This window comes from Leuciscus leuciscus (assembly GCF_965113295.1).
Source record: "Leuciscus leuciscus genome assembly, chromosome: 5".
In the NCBI taxonomy this organism is placed as follows: domain Eukaryota; kingdom Metazoa; phylum Chordata; class Actinopteri; order Cypriniformes; family Leuciscidae; genus Leuciscus; species Leuciscus leuciscus.
This window is the reverse complement of record NC_138729.1, coordinates 19,263,769-19,282,289: the sequence shown is the minus strand read 5'-3', so window position 1 is coordinate 19,282,289 and position 18,521 is coordinate 19,263,769. Positions and strand designations below refer to the sequence as shown.

Below are 18,521 nucleotides of genomic sequence, written 5' to 3'. Positions count from 1 at the left end.
CTAGATCATCAGATGTGACGTAATGCTAGAAGTCAGTCTGAAACCATCTTGCTTAATTTCCTGGTAAATCTGGGTGGAATGAAGTACAGTTGACTACACTGAACAAAATGTTTAGGATTTACACAGAAATTGCGTGTAAATTTCATAAATATTTACGAAAAAACGCATTCAATTATACATCCAATTTTGAGGTACTGTAGAAAGACTGAAATAGTTTTTTCTTGTAAAACGTTCTTCAATAATCTTTATTTTATTCACTACTTTGAATTTTTTACAGTGTACTGTATTTGTGATTTATAAAATATATCACGTTATATCACGGATAATCACGTGACGTTGTTTTGTATGGCCTCTTGTAGCTCTCGCAGCGATATTACATTGGATTCTGTTCACAGCATTGTCGATTCAGCTGAGTCTGCTTTCTGTCATAGTGTGACACCATCTGTCAATGTGTCCAGTGGAGTGTGCTTTAATAAGCCTGAATCAGTAAATCAGTGGGTGGAGTTTGACTGGTTCTAATGGTCTTGTTTGACCCTTAATGGAATGTCCCACCCAAACACAGTCCGTCATTGACCGGAGCACTTAGAAGGGTATTGTGCCTGCCTCTCTCTCTCTCTCTCTCTCTCTCTCTCATCTCTCTCTCTCTCTCTCTCTCTCTCTCTCTCTTTCTCTCTTTCTCTCTTCTCTCTCTCTCTCTCTCTCTCTCTCTCTCTCTCTCTCTCTCTCTCTCTCTCTCTCTCTCTCTCTCTCTCTCTCTTTCTCTCTCTCTCTCTCTCTCTCTCTCTCTCTCTCTCTCTCTCTCTCTCTCTCTCTCTCTCTCTCTCTCTCGAACCACCGCCCCTTTACTACGTCTGTCACTGTCCTGGCAGTTAAATCTGGCAGTGCATAATCTTGTTAGACGAATGATTCGCTCAAACTGGCTATGCGCTCTGTGTGTGCATTTTAGTGTTTTACTGTTTTCGTGTGTGTGCAATCAGGCATTTGGAAGAGACTTCTCGATCAGAAACAACTGACGGAAAGAATTGCACTGGTTCATTTTGTGTTGGTGTTGACATGAGCTCATTGTGTGTATGATAATACATCAAGCTGATTCAGAGTCACACTCGTTTTTTGTTCGTTTGAATTACACTGCTAATTCACTTCCAGCTTTGAGGAGCCACACAGAGACTGTTTTGACGGTTGACATTGAGCTGCTGTTTGAGTCACAGTCTTTGTGTCTATAGAGGAGACTGCTGCAGCTGTGACTCATTGTAAAGTCTTAGATTCACTTGCTTCATGACTGTGTCTGAAATGCATAAAATGCTGCCTAGAACCTCCAAATCCAATTTATGATGCCTCCATAGCATAGGTGTATATATTGCTGCCTATGATATACCACAATTATGTACACATATTTTGGCAGTTGGTTGAAAGAATACAAATGGCGTCAGTCAGAGTGGTTTGTATTTATATAAAAATAAAATGTACATTAAAGTAACTTTATAATTATTTACTGTACTTTTATAACTATAAATAGTTATGAATTCAATTATTTTTATTCCTTGCTTGTATTATCTTCCATATAGTGCCATATTAACGTACTCTACCTTTCTTAAAAAGGTCTTTATCCAGTTTTGACCAGGTTTGATAGTAGGATTTGCCTATAAGCTGGTGAGTCATGTCAGTGATCTTGAGGTAATGGTTCATTCCCTGCCCTTTCCGCTGCAGGCACTAATGAATTGTAGTGTTTGTTTGCAGCCAAACAGCAGCGTGTCTTTATACACAGGCTGCCTGACCCTCACTCCCTGCCAGCTTTACATACAGGAGAGGATCCACTCCACTGTGGGAGTGTATGAGTGAGCGTGTCTGCTGAGTTTGTCTAACGACCCTTAGATAGGTCTGCAACCATAAATCTTTCTTAAAAGATTAACTCATCAGTTTCCACCTCCTCATTTGTTACACAGAGATATCGTTTGGTGGAAAAACACACATTCTGCAGTATTGTTACACAAGCCACTTAAACCATGTTTTCTTCTGTACTTCATCAGTATCTTCGTCTAGTTTTACTAATAGCTAAATATCCTTAAAACAAAAAAAAATTTAAGTTAAAAAAAGTTCAATTGTGCATCATAATGACTTTTTTAAATGGATGTATTGATGGATGGATAAGGGGCTTTCACACCAGGTAGTTATGAACTCAGTTATAGGAACTAGCCACCAGGGCGGTCTTCCAAGAACTAAATGTTCCCCAAGGACCAGGAGGGAGGAGCCAAGGCGAAGCCGACTGGTTGACAGGCTGAGGTGGAGCCAGGGGATCACCACACCAAGGCAGAGCTTGAGGCCGAGAAGCCCAATGCTGATCCGAGCAGTCGAACAGAGCCACTGAAGGAGGATCTGAAGGGAGCCAGCGGAGGCTAGGAACTGGATGAGATTGGCAGAGGTGGAGGGAGTGGGAGGTTGGGTAGTAGCATCAGCAACGAAGGAGGCTTGGGCTGTGTCCGAAATCGCCCCCATACCCTTAAATAGGGCACTATTTGATGGGAGAGCCATTTGTAGTGGTGTCCCAAACCATAGTGGACGTCATTGAGTGCACTCATTCAATCCCACAATGCACCGCAATAACGAGTGTACATCTGATGTACGCTCAATGGCTAGAGAATACTCGTAATGCACTGTGAGACTCACGCGTTGAATGAATTCTCGCATCTGACCAGAAGATGGCGCCCACAGCTGAATCATTCATACTGGTAGAAATTCCCTTTTAATTGATTATTAAATTACTGTTTATACATCAGGGATGGAAATTAGCACCCGCCACCAGCCAAATGCGGGTGATTTTGTGTTGTGGCGGGTAAATTCGCTTCACCTACCGGCCACTGTGGCGGGTAAATAAAAATATACTGTTTCACACAGACGGCGGACACTTTTAGAGGACATAAGTGTACGCTGAAATAAAGTCTTTCACCTCAGAAAAACGGACTTTCTTGTCCTGTCACGTCAGCCGTTATCTTGTTCTCATAGCGAACACTCTTCAAATGCACGCGCAAATGCGGCGGCGCGCGCTGTGTATCGCCTCACTGTATATAAAGTGCAAAATAAACTACGAGCATGCAACGCCGTTACGTTGTAAATTACACAAAATAAAAGTAATGCAGGGATGATTTTCATACTATTCATCAGGAGCAGTTTCCATGGTTCATTAACAGTTATTGTTAATATTGTGTATTCACCATGGTAACTGTCGTTTCCATATTAACCCCAAAATGCCACTTTATTTTTCTTTGTGTTATTTTTTATATTTTTAAATGACTCTAGTGGCTCATACCAACATTGTATTAACAAAAACTAGTTTGGAACTGCTATTTAATAGCTTTAGCATAGGCCTAATGTTTATTTATTAGTACTAGTCTTTACTATTAGTCATATTCTTACAATTTATGTTAAGTAAAGGGGGACAGTACTTGTGTGTGTGGAAATAGCCGGTTTCAATAAAACTACTTGTGACATGTCATATTTGGCTTTGACTTTGACTGAACATTTGCTCTCACTTTGCAGAAAAAATATCGGGATATATATCGTATATCGATATTCAGCCTAAATAATCGGGATATGACTTTTGGTCCATATCGCCCAGCCCTAGTTTCATTGTTGGGACTAAAAACCTAAAACTGGAAGCCATAAAAGACCACGAATCATTCAAATGCCACATCCAGGTAAAAAAGAGAAATATATATATAAGAGAGAAAGAGAAAATGTCAGTATTTCATTGAGACTTGAGATTAAATAAACTGCTTAAGTATTGTAGATCTTGTAGTATTAATTTTCACATGTAGTTACACATTGTCGGTTAAAAACAAGAAAGTGGCTGGTAAAAACATTGAGTGGCTGGTAGATTTTGAAATCCACCAGCCACAGTGGCCGGTGGACAAAAAAGTTAATTTCCATCCCTGTTATACATGCTAGTTTCCATGGCAGATTTCAAGATAAATATTTTCATTACTACTGGAGTTGCCAGTTTGCTACGTTTCAAATGATTATTAAAAAGCAAGCACAAACTATGCAAAAGCGGCAGCCCTTCCAGGGCACTCAGCGAATTCACTCACTCGTTTATATATTCGTATATGTCACTATATTAGTGGAGTAATGTAGGGAATAGTGAATGAGGGTATAGGGGGCTATTTCGATCACAGCATTGGTCCTAAGTGGAACCAGTGGCAATGAAGGAAACTGAAGGTTGGATGGGACCAGTGGAGGAGGGAGGACTTCAGGTGGGACCAGGACATCCATCTAGCCAGACTGGACCACCAGAGGAGGAAGAGGATTGTGGGTGGGGACAAGGGTGAGAACCGTCTCTGCCGAATCCCAGTCTATAAGCCACTTTTCATCATCCAGCTTCTCTAATATCCCCACTGGGATGGATATGGCTACAGGCTTGAGCTCCGTTGTGGGCATTGGCTCTGGGGCGACCATTGGCTATGGGTCCTTGGCTGGCATTGGCTTTGGGTCTGTGGAACCCATCACAGTCTCAAAACAGGTGAGGATGTACTCTCTGAGATTTCCCCATCTCTGACAAGCCCACCCACTGGCAGCTCTGCGTGCTGACCGAATAGATGGTCTTCAAACTTGTGTCATCAAACTTTTAGCCAACTCACAAAAGTGGATTAAATATTCCCACAGATTAAGTCCTTCTTGGGTAAGATTAATGAAGGCAGCTGCTAGACATTGATAATTTCCATTGGTCTTGGGTTCTGTCACAGCAGGTCAGGCAAAACGAGGAGAAGGGGATCTAATTACAGCACTTTATGTATAAACAAAACAAAGAAGGTAATCCACTATGATCACAGGAGATACACATGGCAGTAAAACACAAGCCAAATAACTGAACAAACTGAGGGCCTTATATACACAGGATACAGAACTAGAGACAGGTGCTTTAACACAAACAGTAACCATGGAAACAAACAAGGGTCGGGAACACAGGCAAACAGGAAAAAGAACAGAAACAAACCAAAACACATTGGAACTTGCATACCTGGGGCCTGTTCTTCTTACGTCGCTAACTCAGTTAGCTGGATTTGATTGTTGACGATTTGGCATGATCTTGGATTGTTTGGTTCTTCGAAGCTCATCCTGGACTTGCTGTCATAGCAACAGGTCCGTAAGCTTAAACCTGCTCGGGAGCAGGCTTATTTCATGTAAACAGGATTAGACTGCGGCTTTATAAGCGGAGCTGATACGGGAAGTCCAGCGTTGAGCAATAGTGCACTTTCTGAGATGTATATTTTTTCTCGTGACTCATGAGATTGTCGTTTACATTATTAAATTGTTGGAAACGCACATTTATTTTCGACTTGTCGGAGTCGGGCTTTAACTACAGAACAAACTGTTTGCATTGGCCTAAGATTATTTGCGAGTGGCTCTTTCCTTTACACTATTGGAGATGCGGAGAACTTGATGGAAAGTGCTGTCTGTCGTGTCATTTGGAGTTTACCTGGCGCTATTAGGTTTAAAAAACAGTTTTAGGTTTTTTTGTGGCATTTCCAAGCCACTTAAGACCCAATGTTGTAAAGCATTTTTTTTAAAGCAAATTTTTATTTTTTAGCCTGTCATAATTTTTTATGAAGATCATGCAATCATGACCATGCCGATTACAGTATGTCACTCAGGCTTCACTAACGTGATTGGTACCATAGACTATAGGCTACCATAGACTTGCCATCAAGGCCTCAATGAAGGGGATTATGTGAACAGAAAGGGGGTTCACAATGTAAATGTGCAGCCCAGTTACTATTGGGATTCTTAATATTCCTGATTAATAATATTATATCAAAAAAAAAAAAAAGGCAGTTGACTAAAATCTTCCGTATCACAAATGTGAAAGCAAAATTGCCAGGATCTGTGTATGACTTAAGAATTTTCAGAGATTCACATTTATGCACATTATTTGAAAGTGGTAAGAAAAGTTCCACAATTAAATATCAAACTCACTGTATTACATACACTTATGTAAAACTGCATTTTTTCATAGATGATTATGACATGTTCCTGCAGACAGGTGTTTATGACCTCATTCCCTGACCCAAACCAGTTACAATGCAGCTCTAGCCAGGACAAGGGCATGCAATGAAATGAACTTTGGCTAACTAATGCCTGGCTCACACTACAGGAGTTTTAAAATCCTAACCGATTTTGAAATCTGGTTGCAGCACACACTTAAGGAGAATCTTTGCAGATTTTCGTCCCTCAAATCTTAAACATGCTCACACTACAAGGTTTGAAAATCGCGGTGCACCACACACTACAAAATGTTATTAAGATTATCGTGCCAGAGGAAGCGCCTCACGTGATCTCACGCAGCAGATCTGAAGTGGAAAAGCATGGAAACATATGGGACATGCATTGCCATGAGACACACACACACACACACACACACACACACACACACACACACACACACACACACACACACACACACAGAGACTTCGAACCTACCGGTACTTTGAGTTAAGAGCTTAGATCGGGCCCAAAAAAATCAAGCCCGACCCTACCCGAGCCCATACTATTACAAAAATTGGCCACTTAATATTTAATATTCAATTATTTTAATTGTCACAATTAAAGTATTAATTTTATTAAATTGACCAAGCACAGCATTCAGCATTCAATCAAATATTGATTAAAGATTTATTATTATTAGGCTAATAATGTTATTTCAACATGATATCTCGTTATTTCGACAACAAGCGTGCAACAAGCTAGATGTGCATTTGTAAATCCGGTGACGCGTGCATTGATTTTATTAATAAACTACTGTTTTCTGTCGGCTGCAAAGATGAAGTTGACGATCGCCATCTCCGTAGTGAACGCGCCTATATAGAGAGAAATGCACATGGATTACATAATCAGAGAGTAGCCTATTTCTTTTCGTTTTGAATTGTTTCGTTTAAAGACATTTAAAGATTCAATGTATTTCTCATGTCTGTGAGGCATACACTGAGTTTCGGTTAATTTATGATGAGATGCGCTCCAGTTCACGAGCAATGCAAGTGACAGCGCAGGCGCCTCTATGTCATGTTGCATGATTATTGTTTGCTATATTTGCTTCCAGGCAATTGGCAATTGGTTGATAAAAAAATTATATAAATTAAGAAACAATTTATACAAAACGAAATTCACTTTAAAGAAAGGCTTTCTACAAAGCAAAACGTAATGAAGTGGTCAAAATCATGTCTGACCCACTCTATGTCTCCCGATACATTGCACATCATATCTTACTCGTGCTGTTCACTTTTCATAATCAACATAGCCTAAATGGAAAAAAATAACATTATAATATTTTAACAAATAGCACAAAAAAACACAAGCATTTTTGGGGGCGGGCACAGCCCCCTGGCCGCCCAAAACGACGGGTGTGCCTTCATATCAAGTCATATTGGTGAAAAGGTAGCCCTGACCAAGGAAAGCGAAATCTTTCAAAAATCATCCTTTTAAGGATATTTCTCATGAATGGCGTCAGCGCTGGTCAATACAATAAATCAATGCCGGCGTTGATCATGGAGTGACGCATCAGCTTTAGCGTTGTCCTGCTCAGAGTCTTGTAAAGTGGAGCTCAAAGTTTAAATTAAATATTAAAATAATTAACAGCTTGTTTCATTACATCTAGCACCTATCTGTGAATGCATCTGCATTTTTACATTTCCGTTGAAAGAACAGTTTAATGACTGAGTGACAGTCTCTAATGCGCAGAGACTTTCAATGTCAATACTGGTAAAAATATCAGCAGAAAGCCTCTCGTAAAGTGAGATTCAAGGAATTAACTGTTATATAACAATGGTCTAACAAGCTCATTGTCATGTTTATGTTGTGTTTATTATATTATGTGGACCCCCGACCCTTATTTTGACGTGTTGTATCTTCATTTTAATCCACTTCGTTTTAACGCGCTTTTTACTTTCGGTTTCATGAACATGTACTCGTCTTTGTGCCTGCTGACCACAGCGTAACACTCATTTATTTAGCAATAAATAAATGGAGATAAAAACGCATATCGAGTTGAGTCACTCAAAATTATCTCAAGGGAAATTCCTTCAGCACGACAGCCCTACTTGTTTCCTGGCTATTTTGACAGCACTGACGTAATCACAGACTTGCTCATCCCGATTTAAAATCTTAAATATCAAACATGTTTGATATGATCGGGGCGAGCCCGATTTGTGTGAGAGCAGATCGGGAGGTGCAAGATTCGATCTGTGAACACCTCACATTACCAGATAATCTGCGCCGAACATCGGAACCGATCAAGGTCCTCGACAAGATTTTTTCTCCGATTCTCGGGAGGGGGAAATCGGGCATAAATCGGCCTAAAACTCCTGTAGTGTGAGCCAGGCATTAAGGGAAGATTTCAGTGTCGGAAAAGTCTGAGGGTTGCACACCTGACAGGGCCTGGGGTATTGTTGCATGTGCCATATTACACAACATTGCAAAAAAAAAAAAAAAAAACCTTTTCATTAAATGTTTAATAAAAGACAAATATACTTAGTTCCTTGAGTTTTATTTCAATTGTTCTTTGTAAAGAAAAGCCAGTGTTCAAGTGCCTGCAACAAGAGATATTAGACACATGCCTCATGCAACAAATAAAAAGGAAAAGTTGTCTATACACTGCCCACCTGTAGGCCTATGTCTCCTCTGTCTGTGCAGACTCTTCTGTAGGCCTTTCTGTAGATGTGGAATCCTGCAACTTATATTGCAGCCATAAAGCATACAAGTATAAATGAAGTAATGTTATTAATGCACTTGCAGGTAGGCTAGTTCCTCCATATGACAGTTATCTGAGAGGGTTTATTCACTGTCCAGTGCAATGGAAACAAATGGACATTACAAAGTCTTATACTTTCTTTCCTTTGGAAAGTTAGAAAATGTCCACTTACTGCACATATTTCAGCCACCACTTTCTTGGGAACAGATACAAGTGTTGGTGTATTATGTAGAAGTGCACAAAAGAGGAAAACACAATGTCATTACAATGAACTACACTCGGGAAAAATGTGATCAATAACTCATGGCAAAATATTTTTACATTACCATAAGTTTATCCGTTTTCACTTTCACAAGTCAAAGCAATTCATCATTACTCAAGATTTAACAGTTGAAATGACTATACGGCCTTAATTTAATGCAGCAAAAATTATTTTACAGTGTAGGCTACTAAGATCTTTTTCTTGATTGCTTTTATAAACAGACAACCATTTATTTAACAGTGCCTTTTATAAAAGAGACTATAATATAACTAAAAATTACCATTATGTAGAATATTTTTGTACTTCACTTTTGTTTGTTCCCATGTTCTAGTGTGGTGACTCTGACATTACAATGAACAAAGTAATTATGCAACTATTAAAATACAAAAATATAGGCTATTAAGTGATAAAAAACATCTAACATGGCCACTTCTTACGGATTTAAATTGTCTGCTACTTTTTGCCAGCCCTCTCTCCTGGCTTTTGCAGACTTTGAGGTGTTCCCTGGCGTTTTGATTAAACATTAAAATTCCAAATAAACTTCGACTGTTCTTGCTCTGCTGAGGAGAAAAGCTGAGCGCGCTCTTTGGCCACGCTGAGCAGCCAATAGCAGCGTTGCTGATCAATGTTTCTACTATCGATACATATACCCTTTTAACCCAGCGCATGAACGCGCAATTATCTCAGATAACTCAATCCAGCGATACTAATCATATCCGGCAAGTGTGTTCGAAGAACCGAGTTAGCCAGATCATGATTAGCACGATGATATCATCTTGGATGTGTCATTTGATCTCGGATGTAATAAGCGACGTACGAAGAACGAGCCCCTGATCATTTTTCAATAATGTTTATTTAACTGAACAATATTTTAAGGTTACATACTAATGATGTAATGTATTATTTACTTATAATCATTAAGAGCATCAAAAAACTAATTTCATTTATTTAATGCATTTCATTTTCAAATAGTTAAATAAAAAAAAAATTTATACAAAATATTCACAATAATATTTGCTATGATACCGATATTTTAACCATGAAATTTGACTGGTATTGGTACCGACTACTGCACTTTTAGAACTGTGACAACCCTATTTAGAACAACTTTTTATTCATTTTTTTTAACTATCCTTTCAAAACAAGTAGAAAAAAATTGCCAATGCAACAAGACAAAAAAACACACCACAGTGCATTCTCTGAAAATAGGCTTTAAAGTCTTCATAAAAAGGAAATTGCGATGAGTCTTTTCTTCCCTATTGTGAAATATTTGAGTGAATTTTTTTCATTAACAAGAAAAAAATTGGGGTGGAACTTGTTTTTGTCGGAAATTGATTGGATCGTTGTTGTTTGCTAATTGCTGCAATCTCATGTGAGTGACAAGTTGCTGGAGGGTTTATTGTCTCAGCCTTGCACCAGTGAACATGTCATCAGAGAAGAGAAGAGTTGCTTTTGCGAGGGGGAAATTTTTTTGATTAAAGATTACAAGGGCACATGAATTAAAATAATAATAATGATGTGCAGATTGTGCATAGATAATAACTTATAATTAACACTGCAAAATTCCATAAAAAGCTTAAATTGTCCATTTTGATTTAATGTTGAATATCTTCTCTTTTCTCTTCTACTCAATTTCTCTTCTTATAAGGATGTTTAGACTGCTACACAAAACAACGACACTAATTAAGAATGCGATTTTCTGAAATCTTAACACATGGTTCATCTCATGGTGTTTTCTGAGAGCGGCAGTAGACTCCATGCTGATTTGTCCTTGTGGGTAAGCCACTGAGTGAGACCTCCACTGGGAACTGTGTGGGAGAGAGAGCTGTGAACAACCCCTGATTAAACCTGCTCCTTACACATACTGAAGACTCGATGTGTGAGAACCCTATGTGTGTGTGTGAGAAAGAGAGAGAGAGAGAGAGAGAGAGAGTGATGGTTGAAAATGGCATGGTGTTCCTCCGTATCAGCAGTCCTTTTTGTCAGCTGGCCCAGCTTTAGCCAGCTCCTCTACTTTCATCAGTGACCTTCAGCACATTTTTAGGCAGTCTTCTCCTTGTCTCTTTGTAGCTCAGGTGAGCTTTCACAGTCATGCTGGTTTCAGCCCACGCTGCTCGTACGGCTGATATTACCTTCTCAGGGTTATTTTCAAATACTAATTTGCATAATATCTTGAAGTTTTGGCAAGAACACGTCTTAGCTCTGTAAAGCTCTGTATGTTTGTTCTTTGATGGAGATATGTGGGCATTTTTCTCTTTCCTCAACAGGAATGAATGAGTAGACACAGTAGTGGTAGCGCCTGCAGCGGTTTTTCACAGCATTTTCATTCATTGGAGCTATTGTTGACCGGACCAGATAGCTATTATTTTTTATTTTCTGATTCATTAGCATATTAAGACTTAATCTGAGTGTTTGATGACTGAAAATTGTTGCTACACATCACACTTTTAAAAACCTAATGAAATGGTTTTGAAATTAAAACAAGAAATTGTTGTAGGACTTCGCAAATGTAAAGTTAGTTATGATCCAGTTAGTCCCTGCTGACAGATCAGGGCTCCAGACAAAACAAAAACGGGTATTGTTCAAAATTCATGTATAACTTTGATCCACTTCAAATGTTGACTACTGTATATAAATGACTGGATTGTTCAGGAGTCATGACTTAAAAAGTGAAGCCACCCTACCGCCATATTGGTATTCCCTCACATTCTATTGAATTAATAGGAAATCTTCTGATTTTAATGAGAAAACATTACCTAACGAGTCAGCGTTTTCAAAAGACTCCCTGTACATTCTTACAATGCAAATCTCCTAAATGGTTATTTATTTGAAGTCAGAAATTTCCCCTACCTATTCCCCTACGAATTATCTTCATTACAGTAGCGAATATCAGATCAGCTGATGGACGAGACACCTCAGCATTTATATTACAAATGTCAAAAAGATTCCTCTGAAATCTCAATACAGATTTAAGCTTTGTAAGGCTTAAACATACAACTTACAACTTAATAAACATACAACTTAATTCGTCATGTACAGTTATTCACTGTGGTTATGTAATAATGTTGTGTTATATAATACTGTTTTTATTCGTACTGTAACTGCAAATGATTCAACGGTGTTTTCGTTAACAGTATGTATTTCGAAGCTGTAAAGAGAACCACTTTAACATTAATCCCAGAAATATGTTCATGCTTAATATGTCCTGCATAATTACGTGGGCTACATAAAGAAATCTATTTTGTGTTAGTTCAGTAACCTGTGTGTCTGAAGTGTGATGTAGACACAGTGTGCTTCTTAACGATTTCCATATATCGCTTATCCTCCCTGAAAAAGACCATAACCATTACAGATAATGTTCGAAGTATCAATTCATGTACATGCATACAGTATACTGTATCTTAAACACTATTAATGTGCGATTTTGGCATAGTCTTTCTCCTGTTTTCCGCATCAGTGCTTTTGAGAATGTCATCGCAGCTTTATCAAGCTGATAAATGGTCCATGCGGCGCGGTCAAACAAGTAGCGCTGTTTCATTTAGCTTTTGGCGCATTTAATGTTTCTCATATGCAACAGATATGGCAGAGATGTTATCAGTTAGTCAAATTGGTTGTAGCACCAGTGCAACCTCTAATAAAATTCAATCGCACTGGAAGGAAAAAAGGTTGCAAAATGTGAGCATTTAGTCTCAGACTGAAGTTCTATTAATGCTCTAAACATATTTTGTCAACTAGCAATTCAATGGAGCCCATCTGCTGTGGGCTTCTGGAAAGGAAGGAGTTAACCTGTGACTCTGAGATGTTGTGTTTGCAAAATCAATAATGGTAAACAATCATCCCTCTGGGATCCCATTGTTAGGTCTGTCAGTCCAATGTTGATTGATTTGCCTGACTCACCCATGCCAAGAATCTCTCATATTAGGATGCCTCCATGAAGGATTCTGGGTGACTCAGTTGCTTAGAGAGGGTAGGAGTTGGAAGTCTTTGAACATACCATCCTAATCGGGCTGGGGAGGGGGATTCACCTCAGCAACTGGAGCTGCCGCTTCCTCTGCATACTGCCAAAAATAATCTTATGAAACAGTATTTATCAGTCTTATTTTCATTTAACAAAAAGTGTCAACCTCCTTAAAACAACATGCATTTATTTGACAAGTAAAATTGTGTATGTATATTTCAGAAAATATATTTTAAACAAAATTAATCAAAAATTATACATGTATTTTTCTAACCTCATTGGCAAATTGTCATTTCCTGAAACAGTATTAATGTCTGGTTTTCCAAAAAAAAAAAAATTAACTATTTAAAACAGTATACATTTGCTTACATTTTTCTTAAACCATTGGCAGATTGTTATTTTCTGTTTTGTTCTATGTCCGGTTTTCCAGTTTAAAAAAAAACCTTAACATCTTTGAAACTTGGTACATTTATTTTAGAAGCAAATCACTGAAAATCACTTCAGAAAATATACTTAAAATTTTATTTAAGTCAATCCATAATTATATATCTTTAAAACAATGTAAAGATGCAAATTGCTGTAAAAAAAACTTTTCTATATTTCTATATAAAATATTATAAATGTTTTTATTAATTTAAATAATTTTAAATATATATTTTTCTCACACATTATTTTCCAGTAATTTTTTTTTAAATATTTTAAACGATTTATTTACAGGAGAAGCAAAATTGTGTGCGATTAATAGGACTTGTTTTCAGATAAATTTTAATCATTAATATATCAAATGAAAATCTTACCCTATTGAGTATACCTGTATTTGCATGTACAGATGTTTTTTTGTTTTTTTTTGGTCCTCTGACTCATCATGATTGCCCTCAGGATTTTGTACATGTTTTGAACTGAAGTCAGGAGTTGGCTCACTGTCATTTTATTTCCTCTGGTATTCCGTCACCTTCTCAAGTCTACACCAATTACTGCTGCTTTCTGATGGGTTCGGTATGCGCACCATCACTTTTGATCACACCTTACAGGAACACGAGTACCGTGACTTCTTTCTGACATGATATCTCTAACAACATGCCGTACACCGCCATGCATGGAAACAGATGTCATGTTTGCAGCGGTGACTCATGTTTAAGTAGGCCGTATGCTGCCGCATATTTCTATCACTCACTCTTCTCTCCATCGGTCTAAGGTTTAAAGACACTGTTGTTCATTCCAGTAAGCTGTCAGGAAACAAATGAAAGTGTGGCTAATTGTTTGTGTTGACTGATCACAGCTGCTTTTCAGCTTTGTCTCTTTCCAGATGGAAGTCTTCTGCAAAATGTCACCCATCATGATGCTCCAAAAATGTCAAAAGTTTGGTATTTAATGAAGACATTTGGACAAAAACATAGGTGGAGTTTCACTCTTGTGCTTGGGGGGAGGGCACACCTAACGATGGTTGTTGTTATTTTTAAAATAACTAAATAATTAAAGGATTAAAAGGGGGTTAAGGGAATAAAAGAAATAAGAATGTTAAAATATGTTGTTTGCAGTTATTAAGTAATCATTTTAGAATATTGGCAAATAATATTAAAACACATATTTTTCAGTTGTTCATCCCTATTTTGAGAACCTCTTCTTTTGTTCATGGTAGTGTATCACCCACTTTCCTGGCATCAACTGCAGAAGTAGGTCACATGTAGTCGAGTCTAATAGTGCTGTCTTTCAATTGTACCAAATGCACAAGAATGCCCTCAGGAGCTCATTCCGACATTGAAAAAAGTGAAGAGGTTAATGTGTAAACATGACTGGTCAGATAGCTTGACAGGGGTTTGAATGCAAGTTCTCTCATTAAAATGATTGTGTTATGTTATTCAGCTTGTTTTGTTGTACATCCCGACTCAGCTGATGTTGATGAGAGTTATAAGAGGAACGAAAGTGGAGGCTTGGGGGGTTTCTACTGCTCTTTGCATTTCTAGCTGTTGCGTGGTGATAAAGCTCTCAGTAAACACAGACAGAGATGCTTCTACTGCTATACATAATTGCTACAGTTTCATAGATTTTGACTAAATGTAGGCCTTTACTGATTGAAGCATGTGTGAATAATATATAACCATCATAATCTTTGTACATCAAATACAGAGGCAGCTGATCTCAATATGTGGCTGTATAGCAAATGTCACTATGAATAAAACATCAGCTACAACAAAGGCTAATGTTGCTGTTTTTTCCCTAGTAATTGTTCAGAAATTGTAGGTGAATTAGTCTTAATTCTTATTGAAAAACTTTATAGAATGTAATAAAGCCCAGGCATGTAGCCCATACAGACAGATTATTCAGCCAAAATTACACATTTAATTTGTTTAACAAGTACCTTAACAAGTGTTTTAATTTGTTTAACCATCATTTCATATTTTTTATATTTTTTGTTCAAATCTTTTTTATGCTTTTTCTTTTTAAATGGAAAAAAAAATACAACAGTACTATTCATTTATTTATATGTACCTAAGGGAAACCTACTGTTTGATATTCATCAATGATCTTTCTTACTGAGTTGTTGCTGTTTTAAGGTTTATATCTGTTTTTTGTTCATTTTTTGTTCATTTTTCTGCAGGTCGTGCTTGAGTGGAGCCCTGCTGGGAGAAGTAATGCTCTGTGTGTAGACCTTCCCCTCTTCCAATCATGAGCCACCAGGAGGCGCCACACGGCCAGGAGTTGAGAGAGGCGGCTGAGGCAGACCTGGAGCGTAGAGGCCCCGAGGGCCAACAGCCCCCCTCATCCCACCGTAGACGCCACGACAACGGAGATGGCAGCTCCCGCTCCGGTCGCTCCCGCAACCACCACAGCAACCATGGTACGGAGAATAACCACTACCAGTCCCAACAGCAGGGGGCCCCGCGCTACCGCAGGTACGAGGGATCAAACGGAGGGACGAACCGCACACGTGCCACGAGGAGGCCAGCGGAAGATGGTGATACCGAGCAGCAACCTGTTCAGCAGCCCATACCACGACCTGCAGTGACACGCTACCGCAGACAGGGAGACAACGAGGCCCGACTTCGGGCACAGCAACAGAGACAGCGACAGCGGGAGAGGCAGCAGAGAGATGCCGAGAGAACCGAACAGCACAGGCTGGAACATCAACAGCATCTCATCTCTCCTACGCAAGCCATGACGCCAGCCAGAGAGCCAGAGGAAGCTGAGGAAGACGAGGGAGATGGTGGCAGCGCTTTGGCCCGATCCGCCAGCACCGAGAGTGGCTTCCACAACCACACGGACCGGGCAGAGGGGGATGCAGTCATGGTTCTTGAAGCGGAGCCAGAAGACGAAAGCACATACGGCATCCCACTGCGCCCTGAAGCTGAGGAGTACACCGAGAGTGCAGAGTCAGAGCAACAGCACGGTGGTCCAGCTTACCTCCAACCCCAATACCCACCTCAGCCACCGCCCCTACCTCGAGAGCCCCTGCCTAATGCCGAGAGGCCCCATGATGCAGAGACGCTAAACCCCAACTACTCCAATTATGTTTACACACAACCCATGTACCGCAGTCCCACCGGAGAAGGAGAGGCCCGTGAAGGTGGAGCAACAGAAGATCCAGAGCCATACTCTGAGCCTTACACTGAATACACCCTTCAGGAGCACGTTTACGAGGAGATCACGGACGGCCCCTCGACCAAAGCTGAGGGACAGACTCCACAACAGCGTAGGGCAGAGTTCAGACTCTTCGAGCGTGAATTGTACGAGCAACAGGAGGCGGTTGGGTCCAGGCTCCACCACTACGACGAGCGATCTGACGGAGAGTCAGACAGCCCTGAAAAGGAAGCAGAGTTTGCCCCGTATCCCCGAGTCGACAGCTGCGAGCAGGATGAGGACATTGACCAGATTGTGGCAGAGGTGAAAGAGAGTCTGAGCTCGCAAAGCCTGGAGCGTGTCGCCATGGGCCTGGACAAGGACGGTGATGAAGAAGACTGGACCAAGTCAGAGTCCCATGGTCAAATGGATGAAATCAAACCCCCAGAGCCAATAACTGAAGGAGAGGGGGGAGAGCAGCCCCCCAGAAGTCCCTCAGAAGAGATAGCTCCAGCCGTGAGGAGCAGTCGTGAAAAGAGAGATGCAATCTCACTGGCTATTAAGGACATCAAAGAGGCAATAGAGGAGGTGAAGACAAGGACGGTCCGCTCGCCCTACACGCCAGACGAGCCCAAAGAACCCATCTGGGTAATGAGGCAAGACCTGAGTCCTACAGCAGAATCTGACCTGCAGCCGTCTCTGGGGGCTGATGTGAGTATGAGCTGCACTATGTAAGATGTCCTGCTATCTTTGCTACTCTGTTGTTGCACTGCAGTTTATGCAGTTTATAGCATCATCACTGCTGTTGTTTTCACAGTTTTATTTATATGGTATATTCTTGCTTACAAAGTCAGTCTTAAAGTGTTAGTTCTCACAAAAAATGTAAATTCCGTCATGTACTCATCCTCATGTCATTCCAAACTCAAGACTTTCTGTTCCTCCATTGAAAGTCCAGGTAGCCAAAATTTAGAAGATCTAAAAATGTTGTAAAGGCATTGTACAACGAATCACTATGAACTGAGCAGTTTAATCCAAGTCTTGTACAAAACATACAATTGCTTTATATGATGAACAGAATTACTTTAGGCTTTTATTCACATTTAAACACACATACATAGAGCCCATCACATGTGGTAACGGTAATACAAAAGCTTGTCCACGAGTCATGTGCTAGAGCAAACCTCATTGGTTCTCGCACGTTTGAGCTTCCGTGGTGTGTCGTGGTGTGCCATATGTGATGATGTTCATTGTTTAGATGTAAATAAAAGCCTAATTATCTGTCTTTGACTTCGATTAAACCGCTCGATTCATATGTATTCAGTTTGTGATGCCTTTATGACCTTTTTTAGATCTTCAAAGTTTTGGTTACTCTCAATGGAGGGACAAAAGGACAAAAATGGATTAACTAAAATCATATACAGGTTTTAAACAATGAGGCTGAGTAAATGATGACAGAATAAAATTTTTTGGGTGTACTAACCCTAAAGCACATTTACATCATGCTACATTCTTCATCTGCCGGTCCGAGTACACATGACACAATTCGTCAGATATTTGAAGGATTAAATATACGTCACCTGCACTTTTCTTTCAGTGCAAGCGCTCAACACAGAGGCCAGTTATAGGTCCAACTCAGAGAAAATGACACACATCTGCTTTAACTTGATTAGAGTGATAAGATATATGTCTATTTGCCTTAACACTACTCTATTTATGTTAAATATTTGTAGCAGGTGCAGCAAATGACAAAAAAAACCACTCTTTCAAGGAGGACGTGTACAATTGCGTTGTTGTTCTCCTTGGCTGCAACAGCCTCACAGGGTGAATCACATCATTCCTCTGGTCGTGACTTCATTGCTCTATCACTGTTCATTTCTGGAGAGGACGGTGGCACACACTAGTCTCTCTCATGAGTGGTGCCTGCCACGGCGCCGGACAAATTGCATGTCGCTAGAAAATGAAGACTGCTCGCACTCATGGAACGGCTCTCCTTATCCGTGGCCTGGAGG

General features: G+C 39.8%; 1 protein-coding gene across 3 annotated transcripts in view; it reads left to right on the top strand.

Annotated features, from left to right (window-relative positions):
• Positions 1-18,521, top strand: part of apba1a (amyloid beta (A4) precursor protein-binding, family A, member 1a) — a 66,216-nt gene that overhangs the window by 25,376 nt on the left and 22,319 nt on the right. For all 3 annotated transcript variants that reach the window (XM_082168662.1, XM_082168660.1, XM_082168661.1), the window contains exon 3: positions 15,554-17,223. In XM_082168662.1, coding sequence (XP_082024788.1) covers positions 15,622-17,223 — 1,602 coding nt within the window. In that variant the 5' untranslated portion in view covers positions 15,554-15,621. The remainder of the gene's footprint in view (positions 1-15,553; positions 17,224-18,521) is intronic.